The sequence below is a fragment of the Natrix helvetica genome, assembly GCF_964273705.1.
Source record: "Natrix helvetica genome assembly, chromosome: 2".
Classification (NCBI taxonomy): Eukaryota; Metazoa; Chordata; class Lepidosauria; order Squamata; family Natricidae; genus Natrix; species Natrix helvetica.
The window spans coordinates 272,763,540-272,778,374 of NC_138552.1; the positions used below are offsets into that span (position 1 = coordinate 272,763,540).

A 14,835-nucleotide genomic window follows, 5' to 3' on the forward strand; every position below is an offset into this window, starting at 1 on the left:
AGATACTGTTTTCCTGTAAGTCAGTTCAGTTATAGGCTCTCCTCCTTAATCTGCCATCCTCTTCATGTTTGAACTGATCCCTAACTCAAAGATAGCAATAGAAATAGCCTTTAGACTATATACCACTTTACAGTGATTTACAGACCTTTCTAAGCAGTTTACAGAGTCAGCCTATTGCCCCCAACAATCTGGGTCCTCATTTTACCCACCTCGGAAGGACGGAAGGCTGAGTCAACCTTGAGCCTGGTGAGATATGAATTGCCAAATTGCAGGCAGCCAGCAGCAGAAGTAGCCTGCAGTACTGCACTCTAACCACTGCGCCACAGATTTGGATCAGTTGATTAGCTGTGATGGTGGTGTGGGTTGTTTGCTGAAGTGAGTTGGTGAGAGAATTGGCTGCCTCTCTAGCCCTTCATGGTGCAACCCTATCCATGATTATAAGTTTTTTCAACAATGAATTAGCACTCTTTGGAAAAAATGCGAAATCTGTGTGCAGAAGAAATCTATCAGCTGCTAAGTGGCTCCTCCTTCATATGAATATAGCACTAATGTGGAAGAGCTCTTTTTGAACATAGGTTGACAACACTAACCTACTGACACTGGATATCAGCCAGTAGTCAGACTCCCTTGGAATGAACCTATGCAGAACCCTTGCATAGAACCAGAGATCAAAATTCATCTCTCCACTAACTCTAGCCCATGTTAAGGAAAGTGAATAATGGGCAGTTTCCCAATTGTCGGTAACAGTTGGTGGAAGCCTAGACAGCCAAGCAAAGATAATCAACCAAATTCTTTATGTGCCCTCTCCACTATAAATAAGCATAGCACAATATTTACCGCTATTGTAATTGTGCCAAGTTAGTTGAGACAGCAAATTTTATGCAGGCATAGTTTTCTGATGGTTCAAGAGCTGTGAAGATGAACCCCAAGGCCGCAGACATATTTGAAAAGCTACAGATATGGATGGTGCTGATAAAAAAATGATGGCCACTTTCACCAGTTATCATCACCAGGAATGGTGTGAGACAAGTAAATATGGAAATCCTATAATTCTCTTCTCTGATATTGCAAATCTCATCAGGATTTTTTTTTCTGCTTTGATTTATTTATCTTCTACGTTAATGTTAATTCTTTTCCCCCCCTTAAGAATACCGCTATAAGAAAAATGTAGCAGACATTAATGATCCTATGGAGCTGGAGAATGCATCAATTAGTCTCCCTGATAAAGAAACACAATTTTCCAAAGGTACTTTTCAATTCTGTGATGCAAAAAAAGAGATCTTGGGCTGGAAGAGTCGGTCTTGGGTCTGGAATGAGAAAACCACTTTTCAGGAGAATCAGCGAAATGAAAAAATGTGGGGGAAAATAGTTCAAAGCTAAAGATATGACAAATCTATTACCAAGGGTGAGCAAAGGATCACTGTAGGTCACAATGTCAGAAAATTGTCATGTATGGGCAGAAGGAACACATATTAAGTTTAAAACATATGCATACCTCAGACCACCATATTTTTACAGAAATTTTGTCTATAGTCAAATTTAAGAAAGGAGTTGACTGAAGGAGCGTGGGTAAGACGAATTACCTTTCCTGGTTCATTAACTAACAGTATGGATGGCTGATTTTAAGCTGGCCAAAGAAGCAACGGAGGAGACTACAAACCCAGTGGCTGCATTTACCCATCTAATCTTGAAAAGTTTGTGCCTTAGTTTATATGAACTCAAGTTATTGCATTAGTTGATGGTTCAGTGTAGTTTTCTGCCAATCTAGAAATGGACCTGATTTGGTAATCGGATTAAATGTGTGGTAAACGTGGCTATTAATCCATAAACCAGTGATGGTGAACATTTTCAGCATTGAGTGCCGAAAAGGGAGCTTGCGCACATGCGCACATGCGCACATGTGCGTGTGCGCTCGTCTGGATTACGACCCGGAAGAGGAGCTACCCAGGGGGCATGCACATTCCGTAAAATGAACTTCCGGTTTCCAGTGCACCAACTAGTTTTCAGGTTACTGGCACACATGCGCATGCAACAATCAGCTGGCCGGCGCGCACGCTCGCGCCAGAAAATGGAAGACCATCTCTTCCAGTTTCCAGCACTACCACATGCACAAAGTCCAGCTGATCATTGCATACACGTGCATGCCAGAATCCTGGAAGAGGAACCGGTGACGCCGTGTATGCCAGGCAACATGGCTCTCTGTGCCACTTTCCCATCACAGCCATAAACAATGACATACCAATGAAATAAGTCACTTTTTTACTTCGTATGGTATGCAAACACACCCATATACAGTACATTTGGCATTCCCATTTGTCCACCCAAATCTATTCCATAGCAATCTGTTTTTCTTTCTCGGATGCTCACTGAGCTTCTATTCAGGTAGGCAGAAAGAGAAGTTCCCTTCCCCCTCATTCAGCGCAGACACCATGCAAGCCCCTGAGGAAACAAAGGAACTTCTGTTCCTGTTCTCATCCTTCACTGGGCCTAAAGCACAAAGGTAGAGAATGTTGCTTGGAAAAGATTGGGGCTATAGGCTGGATCTAGCAATAATATTGCTAGTTTTCTGGAATAATATCTTCATAAATGACTTAGATGAGGGAATAGAAGGGGAACTTACCAAATTTGCAGATGATACTAAGCTGGCAGGAATAGCTAATACCCCAGAACAGTGATGGCTAACCTTTTTGCCACTGCGTGCCAAAAGTGAGGAGAGCGCAGAGGGGTAGTGTGTGCGCGTGCCCACACCCATAATTCTATGTGCCCTTTCCCTGCGCATGTGCCCGCGACAGCCCGTGCTCCCCCTGCTTTTGGTGCGCGATGGCACAGTGGACCCGTTTTTCATCCTTCCCCAGGCTCCAGAGCCTTTCTAGGAGCCTGTGGAAGGCAAAAAAGACCTTCCCCACCCCCCAGAGGACCTCCGGAGGCCGAAAACGGCCCATCTGCCGACTTCTGGTGGGCCCAAAAGGCCCAAAAATCAGCTGGCTGGTGTGCGCATGTGCCGAAGCTGAGCTCGCATGCCCACCGATATGGCTCCACATGCCACATGCGTGCCATAGGTTCGTCATCAAGGCCTTAGAAGGTAGGCTCAAGATCCAGATGGATCTTGACAGACTTGAACACTGGACCCTATCTAACAAAATGAAATTCATTGTAGAGAAAGTAAAGTCCTACATTTAGGTAAGAAAAACCAAAAGTGCACATATAAACTGGGTGAAACCAGGCTTAATAGCAGTGATTGTGAGAGGGATCTTGGAGTCTTAGTGGACAACCAGCTAAATATGAGCCAGTAGTGTGCAGCGGCAGCCAAAAAGGCCAATGCAATCCTAAATTGCATTAACAGAGGGATACAATCAAGATCAAGTGATGTATTAATACAACTTTATAAAGTCTTAGTAAGACCACACCTAGAGTAATGCATCCAGTTTTGGTCACCACACTATAAAAAAGATGTTGAGACTCTAGAAAAAGTGCTGAGAAGAGCAACAAAGGATATTAGGGGAGTGGAGACCAAAAGATATGAAGAACAGTTACAGGAACTGGGTGTGGCTAGTCTAGTGAAGAGAAGGACCAGGGGAGACATGATAGCAGTCTTCCAATATTTGAAAGGCTGCTACAGAGAGAAGGGGTTCAAGCTATTTTCCAAAGCACCAGAAGGCCGGACAAGGAATAATGGATGCAAACTGATCAAGGAGAGATTCAACCTAGAAATAAGGAGGAACTTTCTGACAGTAAGAACAATCAGCCAATGGAACAGAAGTTACCTTCAGAAGTTGTGGGAGCTTCATCACTCAAGACTTTCAAGAAGAGATTGGACTGCCATTTGTCAGAAATAGTGTGGGGTGTCCTGCTTGAGTGGGGGGTTGGACTAGATGACCTATAAGGTCCCTTCCACCTTTGTTAATCTGTTACCTTTTACATATAGCAAACCTCTTCTTTGGTTAGAAGCACCAGAGCTAAGGATGGGTTTCATAAGTCCCAAATTTGATTGCTCAGTTCTATCTTTTCCTCCCCACATTCCAGGAGACGTGACTGTGCCTGGGAGCCAGATATCACTTTTCAGAGAAAGAAGTGAGGCAAGATCTACCCGTATGCCCAGCTCTGAATTGATCCCAAGAAGGTTTTCCAGTACTATAGAGGTAAGATATGTCTGATGGAAAGGAAAAGTCTGCAAAACCCCTAAAGGGCCGCTTCTATCTTGCCTTGACTTAGAAGAATATCCAGGGTCAATCAAGCTAATCTTTGCATATAGAGTCCTCAACTTACAACACTTGGCTAAAACTTCCTTATACAATTCTACTTACTGCCACATTTGACATATAAGAAGCTAGGACAGGGGTTCTCAAACTTGGCAACTTTAAGACTTATGGACTTCAACTCCCAGAATTCTCCAGCCGAATTGGTGTCCACAAGTCTTAAAGTTGCCAAGTTTGAAGACCTCTGAGCTAGGACATATATTCTGAGATTACTGTCTTGTACTCTACAAACTATGTTTTATTTAAATGGCATTTTCATCAACATATGTACAGGCAGCCCTCGTCTTAGAACAGTTCATTTAGTGACTATTCAAAGTTACAACGGCCCTGGAAAAAGTGACTTATGACTGTTTTTCACACTTAACGACCATTGCAGCATCCCCATGGTCATGTGACCAACTTTCAGATACTTGGCAAGCTATTCATATTTGTGACAGTTGCAGTGTCCCAAGGCCACATGATCATCTTTTGCAATTTTCTGACAAACAAAGTCAATAGGGGAGCCAGATTCATTTAGCAACTGGGGTACTAACAACTGCAGTCGTTCACTCCACTGTGGCAAGAAAGATTGTAAAATGGGGGAAACAGATGTCTCATTTAGCAACACAAAGATTAGGATTAGAGTTAGAATTAACTGCCCTCCCCAGCTCTGTTTTTGCTGACAGAGGCACTGCGGGCCGGTACTTTGCTGTTTCTAAGGCGGCCCCGCGAGCCAGATCTAACCACCCTGTGGGCCGGATTCAGCCCCCGGGCCTTGAGTTTGACACCCCTGCAATATATAGGGTGATGAAAGCTGAACTGCAAAAATCCAAAGGATTTTCTTTTTTTCTTTGCTGCGAACAATGGCTGCTTCTCTTTCATGATGTCTATGACATTGAATAGAAAACGGCTTGCGTCGACGTACATGTGTTTCATTTTGTATTGTTAAAATACATTGTGGGCCACAGGATGCCTCCATGATTTAACTTTTCCAAGTACCAGTATCACTGTTGCAAAATCTTCTCTAGAACAAACTGGAAGAGAGGCCATCTTTTTTTTATTCACTTCTATTGTCTGATATACTTGTTTGCTCGCTTGCGTCATTCCGTTTATTCAAATGTAGGGGCTGCCTGACTCTGGCAGCTTACACTTTAAAAAAAAATAGGAATAATAAAATAAGCAGAATAATATTGTCCGGGGGGGGGGGGAATGTAAAACATGCCAATGAAACAATGGACAGGCTTAACACTCAGCATATGCAATGAAACAACTGAAAGGCTCAACACCCACCCTATGTAAAGTCCTGAGAAAACAGCCAGTTTTTTTTAAAAAAAGATTTTTGGAATATCATCAAGATGAGAGCTGAGTGAAACTCGGTAAGGTATTATTCTAGAAGGCAGGCTTTATGACAGTAAGGGTGCATTTCCTTGACTGACACAATCAATCAATCAATCAATCAATCAATCAGAATAGAGCTGGAGGGGCCTTTGAGGTCTTCTAGTCCAACCCCCTGCTTTAGCAGGGAACCCTATACCATTTCAGACAATTGACTGTCCAGTCTCTTCTTTAAAATCTCCAGCGACGAAGCACCCCCATTAATCAAAGTGGGTTGACATGACCCAATTAAATTGATGGGTAGAACAATCATGGCATACTTAAAAGTTAATGTATAGAATTATTGGCCGTAAGATTTGACCATAATCATTGGCCTTCCCATCATTCAGAAAGAATTTGAAGGATTCATGCAGGCCGAAGTGGAGGAGAATGACATCGGTAGTTCTATGAAAACAGTCTGTGGGGTTCCCCACCATGAGATATGGCTACAGACCTTTAGGAATCGAGGAGATAATTCATGGAGGAAAAGCTGCCACTTTATCTAGCAATCACGATGTCTTTTACACCATATCTGGATTAAAAGGAAGCATGTGTCTGAATGACTAAACACTAAGGAAAACAGATAGTCCTCGACTTGCAACAGGTCATTTAGTGACTGTTCGAAGTTACAACGGCACTAAAAAGAGTGACTTACGACCATTTTTCACACTTGCAACTACTATGCTAGCGATCTTTTGAGAGGCATCTGATTAGCCACAGGGAGAAATAATATTCTAGACCAGGGGTGTCCAAACTTGGCAACTTTAAGACTTGTGGACTTCAACTCCCAGAATTCCCCAGCCAAGAGCTGGGGAAGAGCTGGCTGGGGAATTCTGAGAGTTGAAGTCCACAAGTCTTAAAGTTGCCAAGTTTGGACACCCCTGGTCTAGACTCAATGGAACTTTGATTTAATCCAGCAGGCTATGGCATCTTTGGTGTTCCAATATCTCAGGAGTTGCCACAAAGAAGAGGGAGTCAAGCTATTCTCCAAAGCACATGAGGGTAGGACAAGAAGCAATGGGTGGAAAATAATAAAAGCAACCTAGAACTAAGGGGAAATTTCCTGGCAGTTAAAACAATTAATCAGTGGAACAACTTGCCTCCAGAAGCTGTGAATGCTCCAACACTGGAAGTTTTTAAGAAGATGTTGGATAACCATTTGTCTGAAGTGGTGTAGGGTTTCCTGCCTAAGCAGGGGATCGGACTGGAAGACCTCCAAGGATCCTTCCAACTCTGTTATTCTATGATTCTTTGGGGCAGACATGTGGTGCCAAAATCCATGTAATCCATTCAATTGAATGAATAGGACAGGAAAATAGCCAGATTACTTAACTGCATAACCCAGGAGTTGCATTAATTTTCCTCTGTACCTCTTTTTCAGTCCTCAATGTGCCCCAGAATAGATTGGTTCAAACCTTTTGGCATTGTTTTAGTTTGGGATGGGAGATAAGTGCCAAAAATAGTTTAAAGAAAGAAGAGTATGCTTCACCACTCAGCTTGAGCAGAATGCAGAAGATGCCAACTGGTAGCTGAAAGGGTAGAACAACACTGGCGAAAAGATAGGGAAAATGATGGCCGAGAGACTTTATCGGCCATCATTGGATCAACTGGAAGAAAAATAAATCTGCTGACCAGCTGAGAATGTAGCAACCCAACAGCACAGGATGAAATGGCCATTCAGGGAAGTGAGTAGCTACTGAAGAAACGGATGTGGGTCGGATGAATCCAGTAACTAATTGGAGTTGGAAATAGCAATAGCAGTAGCATTTAGACTTACATACCACTCCATAGTGCTTAACAGCATTCTCTGTCAGCATATTGCCCCCAACAATGTCAGCATATTGCCCCCAACAATCTGGGTCCTCCTTTTATCAATCTTGGAAGGATGGAAAGATGAATCAACCTTGAGCCAGTCAAGATTGAACTCCTGGCTGTGGGCAGCATTAGCCTGCAACACTGCATTCTAACCACTGGGCCACCACAACTCATGTTGCTAGACTGGAATGAAATGTGGTAGACTAGCTACCAAGGACTTAAGATGGTTCAGTAAAAACTAGTAGTGGGATATGATTTGGATGTCATTTGCAGCAAGCTGGGTGTTCCTACCTAGGCTTCCCAAGAGCATGAAGCAAACTCCTTGTCCCGACAAAAACCCCTTTTATTAATTGACTGTGAATTCTTCTCATTCACATCCAGCACAGTTTTTCAAGGGAGGATTTACAGTCACAGACTTTACCTGGCTTGGAGAGCTGACAGACTGATATCTGCAAAACTTGGCAAGGAGTCTGGGACAGTCACGAACCAATTAAGCAAACTAATGGTCTCCTGCAAACTCCACTCCCCTTTCGTTCTTCTTTTATTTCCTCTGGAAGGGGCCATTCATTGTCCACCTATGGCCTTACTCCCAAGTCAACTCCTGTTCTTTAGCTGTTCCCTTCATCTGGCACATGTGCACATGCGCACACTGGGAACAGGCTCCAACTGTTCGTCTGCCTCACTGATGTCTGACTCTGAAGGCAGCTGATAACTGGCATACGGCCTGGCCCCCTCTCTGCCTCCAACACAAAGCTCTCATCAGAGCCTTCTCTAGACTCCCAGACTGGCCCATGTTCCTCCCCAACCTCCTCACTCTCCGAATCTGTTGCCAGCTCTGCTGGCCGCTGGCGAGCCACAAAACTGGGAGTGTGTAGTGGAAATATCTATTCTCACAGGCATAAAACAGTGGGTGACGCATACTAATGATGGGGTAAGATGAAAGTTTGGATCAGACAACATTGTAATACGGACATATTTAGCTTACATACTGGCTGGGGAATTCTGGGGGTTGAAGTCCACACAACTTAAAGTTGCCAAGGCTGAGAAATATTGCTGTAATACATAAGAATGGAGCCATAGCAAATTCAGTCTTTTTCAGCTCTGTTAGTTAAGGTTGGGGCTGTTTAAAGTCTACTCTGAAGTTGTAATGTGCAATTCAATGCTCTCATCCTTACTTTTTAAATATATATATATTTTTAACTTTGTAGCAAGAAACCCTTGTCGAGAAAGACCAGCGCAAAAGGGGAAGTCTTGACTTGGAGCCAGGTAATCAGTGAGCAGCCTCCTTCCCCAAGGCTTAAAATAAATAAGATGGCACAGATTGCGGAGTTTTCTGTGTGTTTTGTTGCAATAATAACATAATGTTAAGTGGGGGAGGTTTCAATTCTTCATAGATGCTAACATTTATGCATAGATTAGTTGATTGAGGCCAAACTACATGATGTAAGTTAGATAAAAATCTGAATCTTGTGGCACCTTGAAAACTAAAAAGTATTATCGCACAGATTATTCTCCACTTCATTGCCTGAATAAGACATATATATGCTAAAACAAGGATATCTGTGGTTTCTATGCTTAGAATGAAGAAATAAAATATGGACGATAGAGACCCTATAGCAGGGATGTCAAACTCGTGTAGTCACGGCACCGTCACATGATGTATCACAACTTTCCCCCCTTCGCTAAACCGGGCGTGGGCGTGGCCAGCGCGTGATGCATCCGGCCCGCGGCCCCCGAGTTTGACAGCCCTGCCCTATAGACATAATTCCCTGGATTGGTAAGTGACTAAGAGCTGCAATTCTCTTTGTGTGTGTTAAAATGTGGGAATCTGTTGCCCCCCCCCCCAAGAGGTTAGCAATCGTCAAAAACCAAGATGTTAGCAATTGTTTTTGCTTTAATCATTGGTTTCCTTCATTGTTTTATTCCTTTATTTATTCTTTAACATAACCTTGAGTCTTCAGCAATATTAGGTATGTATTCATTATTAGGAAAAGTCCATGGGAGCTAATATGGGGACATTCGGTCAGGTCAAAATCCTGCATGCCTGTGCTACTGTAGCATCTCCCAGTCTTCTTGCCTTAGCTAATTTTATTTCTTTTTATTGACAAAAAAATGAATAGAAAGCCAGCATACTGCAAAGCAAAATATCACTGCTATTTCCATCAAGGCCTCTGAACCACACATAGAGCCCAGAGAGGGTTTGCCACCCAACTAATTCTGGGGCCCCTGACCAGAAAGCAATCATTATAAATTATTTCTAAAATATATCAATGATTTTATTGCAGTGTTTATATACCACCTTAGTACATAATGTCTGCACATACAATGGTAACCCAGAAGGCAGCCTACATATTTATTGCATGCAATGTCTAATTGCTTTTTACAGCCTCCAGAATCCTCTCCAACCACATCTCTGAATTTCAGTGGCTTGATCACAATCGCCAAAACGGTGCAGTCCGGTACCCTGCGTTGTGACTCAGGAAGCACATAAAACATGTAGCCATGAGCCTTAAGGAGTACTTCGTGCAGGGAAGCACTGTTCTTACCCTTCTGAATGGCATATTTTCCCACTGTAGTTTTCACCTCGCCCCAAAACCAACTGGGTTGGTGTCTAGCCACACTTTACCACCCAATAAACAGTATGCATAATGCTGTAGCGGAGGCCATCCCATGTCCCACAGAGAACACAATTTTCAGCTTGAACGACATTGTTACTATTCTTGCTGTTGACTCACTCTTGAATGCAAGTTTGTGGTAGACAATCTTTTCATGACTCTGAAGGCGTCTTTTGGGCCACTTTGCCCTTCTATTATTATTACAGTTGTCCCATTCATCCCATTTTAATCCAGCCTTTAGCAAGAATGGTATTCCCACATCAGGCAAATTTTCCTACAAATCTGAAGATCCTCTTATTTGCCTCAGGTTTATCACCTACTGCTCCTTCAGGATGCTCAGAACCCTTCCAAAATCATAACTTCATACTCTGACGTAGGCTATGTGGAAAGAGAATAGAAATGAGGAGTTGGATTTTCTATATCCAGCATTTAGCTCAGGGATACACAACTAATTTGGGCAAACCTGACTTTTGCCTCATGTTGATGGGATTGGTGTTTCCCCAAAGTAGGGTTGGGTCACGACAAAGAAATGTCCATGGCCAATTAAATGGGTGTAGGCAGAACAATAACCACATTTTATTTAAGTAGTATTAAAAAGAATGTAATGTGGACATTATTATGCACTAGATATTTAATGATTTCCCTCATTACTTATAAATTAAAACTCAGTGTCAATTTTTGCAAGATTTCAGAGGGCCACATTAAAAACTTTTGAAGATCGCATGCTATCCTCAGATGTGTACATCTTTTAAATCATCATTCAGTCACACTGTTATTTATTCTGTTTCACCTGTTTAAACCTTTTGGGTATTTGTCAGTGAGATTCAGTCTGTTTTGGAAAAGTCTGTATGCGTTTGCAGTATAGTAGTCCTTCATCCAGGACAGTCTCATCCATTAAAACCTTGATTTTCTGTTGTCCAGGGTAACTTTTAGCTTAACAGGATGTAACAGTATGGTCTATCTTCCCCTACCATGTTACTAGTGAAGTACCTTACTAACAGTCCTATTCCCGATCCTTCCCAATCTGGCTTTTGTCTTTTGTTTTCATTCTATTGAGATGATCCTGACAGTTTAAAAGCTTTATCCTCTCCCAGCAAATACTGCAAGTTTATATCTTCATGACATTTTGTTTGATCTTTGTTATGTTCTCTTTTGATTTTTCAAATATTAAGTCATGAATAAATTTCTTAACCTGCTTTGTTTTCTCTCTAGTGGTTCCATTTATTTATCTATGAAGTTTCTTAGGGAATCTGTATCAAAACTTCTCCTTCCTTTTTCCTTCCTTCCTTTTTCCTTCCTTCCTTCCTTCCTTCCTTCCTTCCTTCCTTCCTTCCTTCCTTCCTTCCGTTAGGTTTATTGGACTTCTTTCCTCCCTTCCCTTCCCTTCCCTTCCTTCCATCCATCCTTCTTTCTTTCTTTCTTTCCTTCCTTCCTTCCTTCCTTCCTTCCTTCCTTCTTTCTTTCTTTCTTTCTTTCTTTCTTTCTTTCTTTCTTTCTTTTCCATATTCTCCCTTTTGGTTATTTTACCATTATTGTGTTTCCTTGAAAATACAAGTGGATCTTATATTAATTTTTGCTCCAAAAGACCCGGTACGACCTATTAGGTCTTATTTTGGGGAAAATACAGTACTAAATGTGTCTGTCTTAACTGGGGCTTATTGGGGGGGGGGGTAGGGCTTATATTATGAGCCCTACTCATAATATAATCATGCTAGGGCTTATTTTCCAGTTGGTCCTATTTTCGGGGAAACAGGGTAGCTGTGTTCACACTATATGCTTAATTTGGTACCTGGCCTAAACCTTTGTCTAGGCTTGTACAACACATTGTACTATAGGGTAATTAAATGGCCTGAAATCATCTATAATGATAAAGCCAAAATAACCAGTTTAACATGCTGCAGTGAATGCAGTTGCTAAATTGGTAACTGATTTAATTAATTAATCAATTTGATATGCCCAATGATTCTGGGAAGTAAAGGATGTTCATAAATTCAGCTGTGAGAGAACAAAACATCAGTGTGACTGGAAAGTGAAGAGACAAAAAAAAAAGGAGAGCAATATCGGGGGTAGAAGTAAATCCTGGGGGACACTCGTGTCTCTCCATGCCCTCCAGTCCTCTAACCCGGCTCTTTTCCGTCTTGGTTTTCTTAGCCTGCTCTTTTTTCTTCCCCATTTCCTCTTTATGCCTTTATTGCTCACCCAAAATCAGTGAGAAGGAAAAGCCAGGATGACCATTTGCCCTGAACCTCGAACTAAAAGAGTGGCTCAGATTTAAAAACCTGCTAATTAAAAAAAACCTCATTTAATATAGGTCTCACTCACCATCTTCAGGCTGGTGTTTTCAGCCGAAAACACCAGCCTGAAGATGGCGAGTGAGACCTCGCTGAAATGTTGCCAAGACAATCTCAATCTTACACAGGAAAAGACCCGAATACATCAAGACCAATACACACACACACACACACACACACACACACACATTCTCATTTTTAACTTTTACCATGGCTAAGATCCCTGAAAGCTGGAAATAGTCTAGGGCTCTCTGCAACTTGCGGCAGGATTGCATGAACTCATGTATGTGAAACACACACACACAAACACACACACACACACACACGAAACTGCAATTATACCCATCTGCTTTGATTTCTCAAAAGGCATCAGGAGCCAAAGAGTCGCGTGGGATCATTTAGAGCTGGGGTGTCAAACTGGCAGCCCATGGGCTGGATGCATCAGGCACAGGCCACGCCCATTCCAGCTCCACGAATGGGAAAAAACATCACAAAACATCAAGGGACGGCAATGTGACACCACGAATTTGACACCCGTGCTCTAGAGCAGCGTTTCTCAACCTTAACAACTCTTAAGATGTGTCAACTTCAACGTCCAGAATTACCCAGCATGCTGACTAGGAAATTTTCAGAATTGAAGTTCACACATCTTTAAATGAATCTAATATCTGCATTGGAGGACCCATGTAGGATTTGGAAACCTGCTTCTGGTTGGGGAAGGTTAAATGCAAAAACAGAGAAGAGCCTAGAAGGAGAGAACCTTTATTGATGATTTTAGAGAGTTGTTAGTAGAGGAAAGAGAAAAAGAAGAAAAAAACAATGTAGGGTTCCAATTGAGCCCCATAAGTTTGAACTATCAGTATATGGCAATGCTGAAAATAAGACCTAACTGGAAAATAAGACCTAGCACGATTTTTCAGGATGTTCATAATATAAGCCCCCCCCCCCCCCAAATAAGCCTCAGTTAAGATAATCAGGCAGACGGACGCATTTAGTACTGTATTTATCCTAAAATAATCCTACATAATTTGGAACAAAAATTAGTATAAGAACCGATCTTATTTTAGGGGAAATTTGGGTACTGTACCTCCTAGGTGGTACAGTAAGCAAGATTTGTATTTTTTTCCTCTTTACATTTCCTATTAGGCCCATACAGGTCTCTGATTGGTAGAGCTGGGACAAAACTAAATTTGGATTAATTTTATTTAAATTGAAAGGCTTACTTAACACAAAGTATAGTTAGTATGATGGCTTTCCCATTTGTACTTGGTCATTTTCTTTTCATGTTTAAAATTTGACTTTGACAATACCTTTTCGATGTATTTGATGCCATGTTCAAGATTTTCAGGGCCTCAGTTTGTGCATCTCAGTTTTAAAAGTTTTATTCTCATGCACTGAGCAGTGAAACTGGCAGGGTAATAAGTAGGTTTCTTCTCCTTTTCATAAGCCCTCCTATCTTAGATAACACTTCTTGTCCTTTGCTGCAGGCGAATCTGTTGTTCCTCATCCTGGCAGCAGCAAAGTTTCCTTCTCTTCAGCTAAGGATGCTGTGTCATTGACCAGTAGTGTGGCTAGTCACAACCCATCAGCCAATCCTGGGTCTGGCCTGACAGGAATGAGCAAAGATAAATTTCCAACCTCTGTTTCAGCTGTGTCTGCCAGCAATGACGGTGGAGCATCAGCCTGTGGATCAGCTGGTTGTGTGAACAAAGCTGCCTGTTCTGGATCAGCTGGTTGTGGGAGCAAAACTTCCTGTTGCGGATCAGCTGGTTGCGGAAGCAAAACTTCCTGTTGCGGATCAGCCGGTTGCGGAAGCAAGATTGCCTGTTCTGGATCAGCCGGTTGTGGGAGCAAAACTTCCTGTTCTGGATCAGTCAGTTATGGAAGCAAAACTTCCTGTTGCGGATCAGCCGGTTGTGGAAGCAAGACTTCCTGCTGTGGATCAACTGGATGTGGAAGCAAATCTTGCAGATCAACCAGATGTGGAAGCAAGACTTCCTGTGGATTGGCCAGATGTGGGAGCAAAACTTCCTGCTGTGGATCCACTGGTTGTGGAAGCAAGACTTCCTGTTGTGGGTCAACTGGATGTGGGAGCAAGACTTCCTGTTGTGGATCCATTGGATGTGGGAGCAAGACTTCCTGTTGTGGTTCCGGTTGTGGGCCTGGAGGATATTCCAGTAACAGTGGCAAGACTGGTTGCTGTGGATCAGCCGGGTGTGGGAGCAGCAGTGGAAAAGCAGGCGGTGGTTATGATTCAAGTGGAAGCAGCAAACACGGAACAAGCAATAGCAACAACAAGCACCTTTTCTCATGCTCAGGTGGTAAGTCTTACCTCAAGATGCAGTCTCATGTCCTGGGACTGAAATGAGACAAACAGTCATGAAAAATGGCAGCAGGATAAAGGAATTCTATGGAGAAAATGTTCATTGGGTGGGGTGGGAGGCTGTCATTTGATATCCATAGCTAATATAGGATAGAGAGCTGTTGTGGCCCAGCAGGATCCGG

The 14,835-nt window shown here is 42.5% G+C and overlaps 1 protein-coding gene across 1 annotated transcript in view; it reads left to right on the top strand.

Annotated features, from left to right (window-relative positions):
• The window catches only part of LOC309387460 (fibrous sheath-interacting protein 2-like), a gene marked incomplete at both ends in the record, with an annotated part of 82,796 nt that overhangs the window by 24,703 nt on the left and 43,258 nt on the right, over positions 1-14,835 (top strand). The window contains 2 exons of the mRNA XM_081943941.1: positions 1,148-1,246; positions 13,818-14,651. Of these exons, the coding sequence (XP_081800067.1) occupies positions 1,148-1,246; positions 13,818-14,651 (933 nt within the window). The remainder of the gene's footprint in view (positions 1-1,147; positions 1,247-13,817; positions 14,652-14,835) is intronic.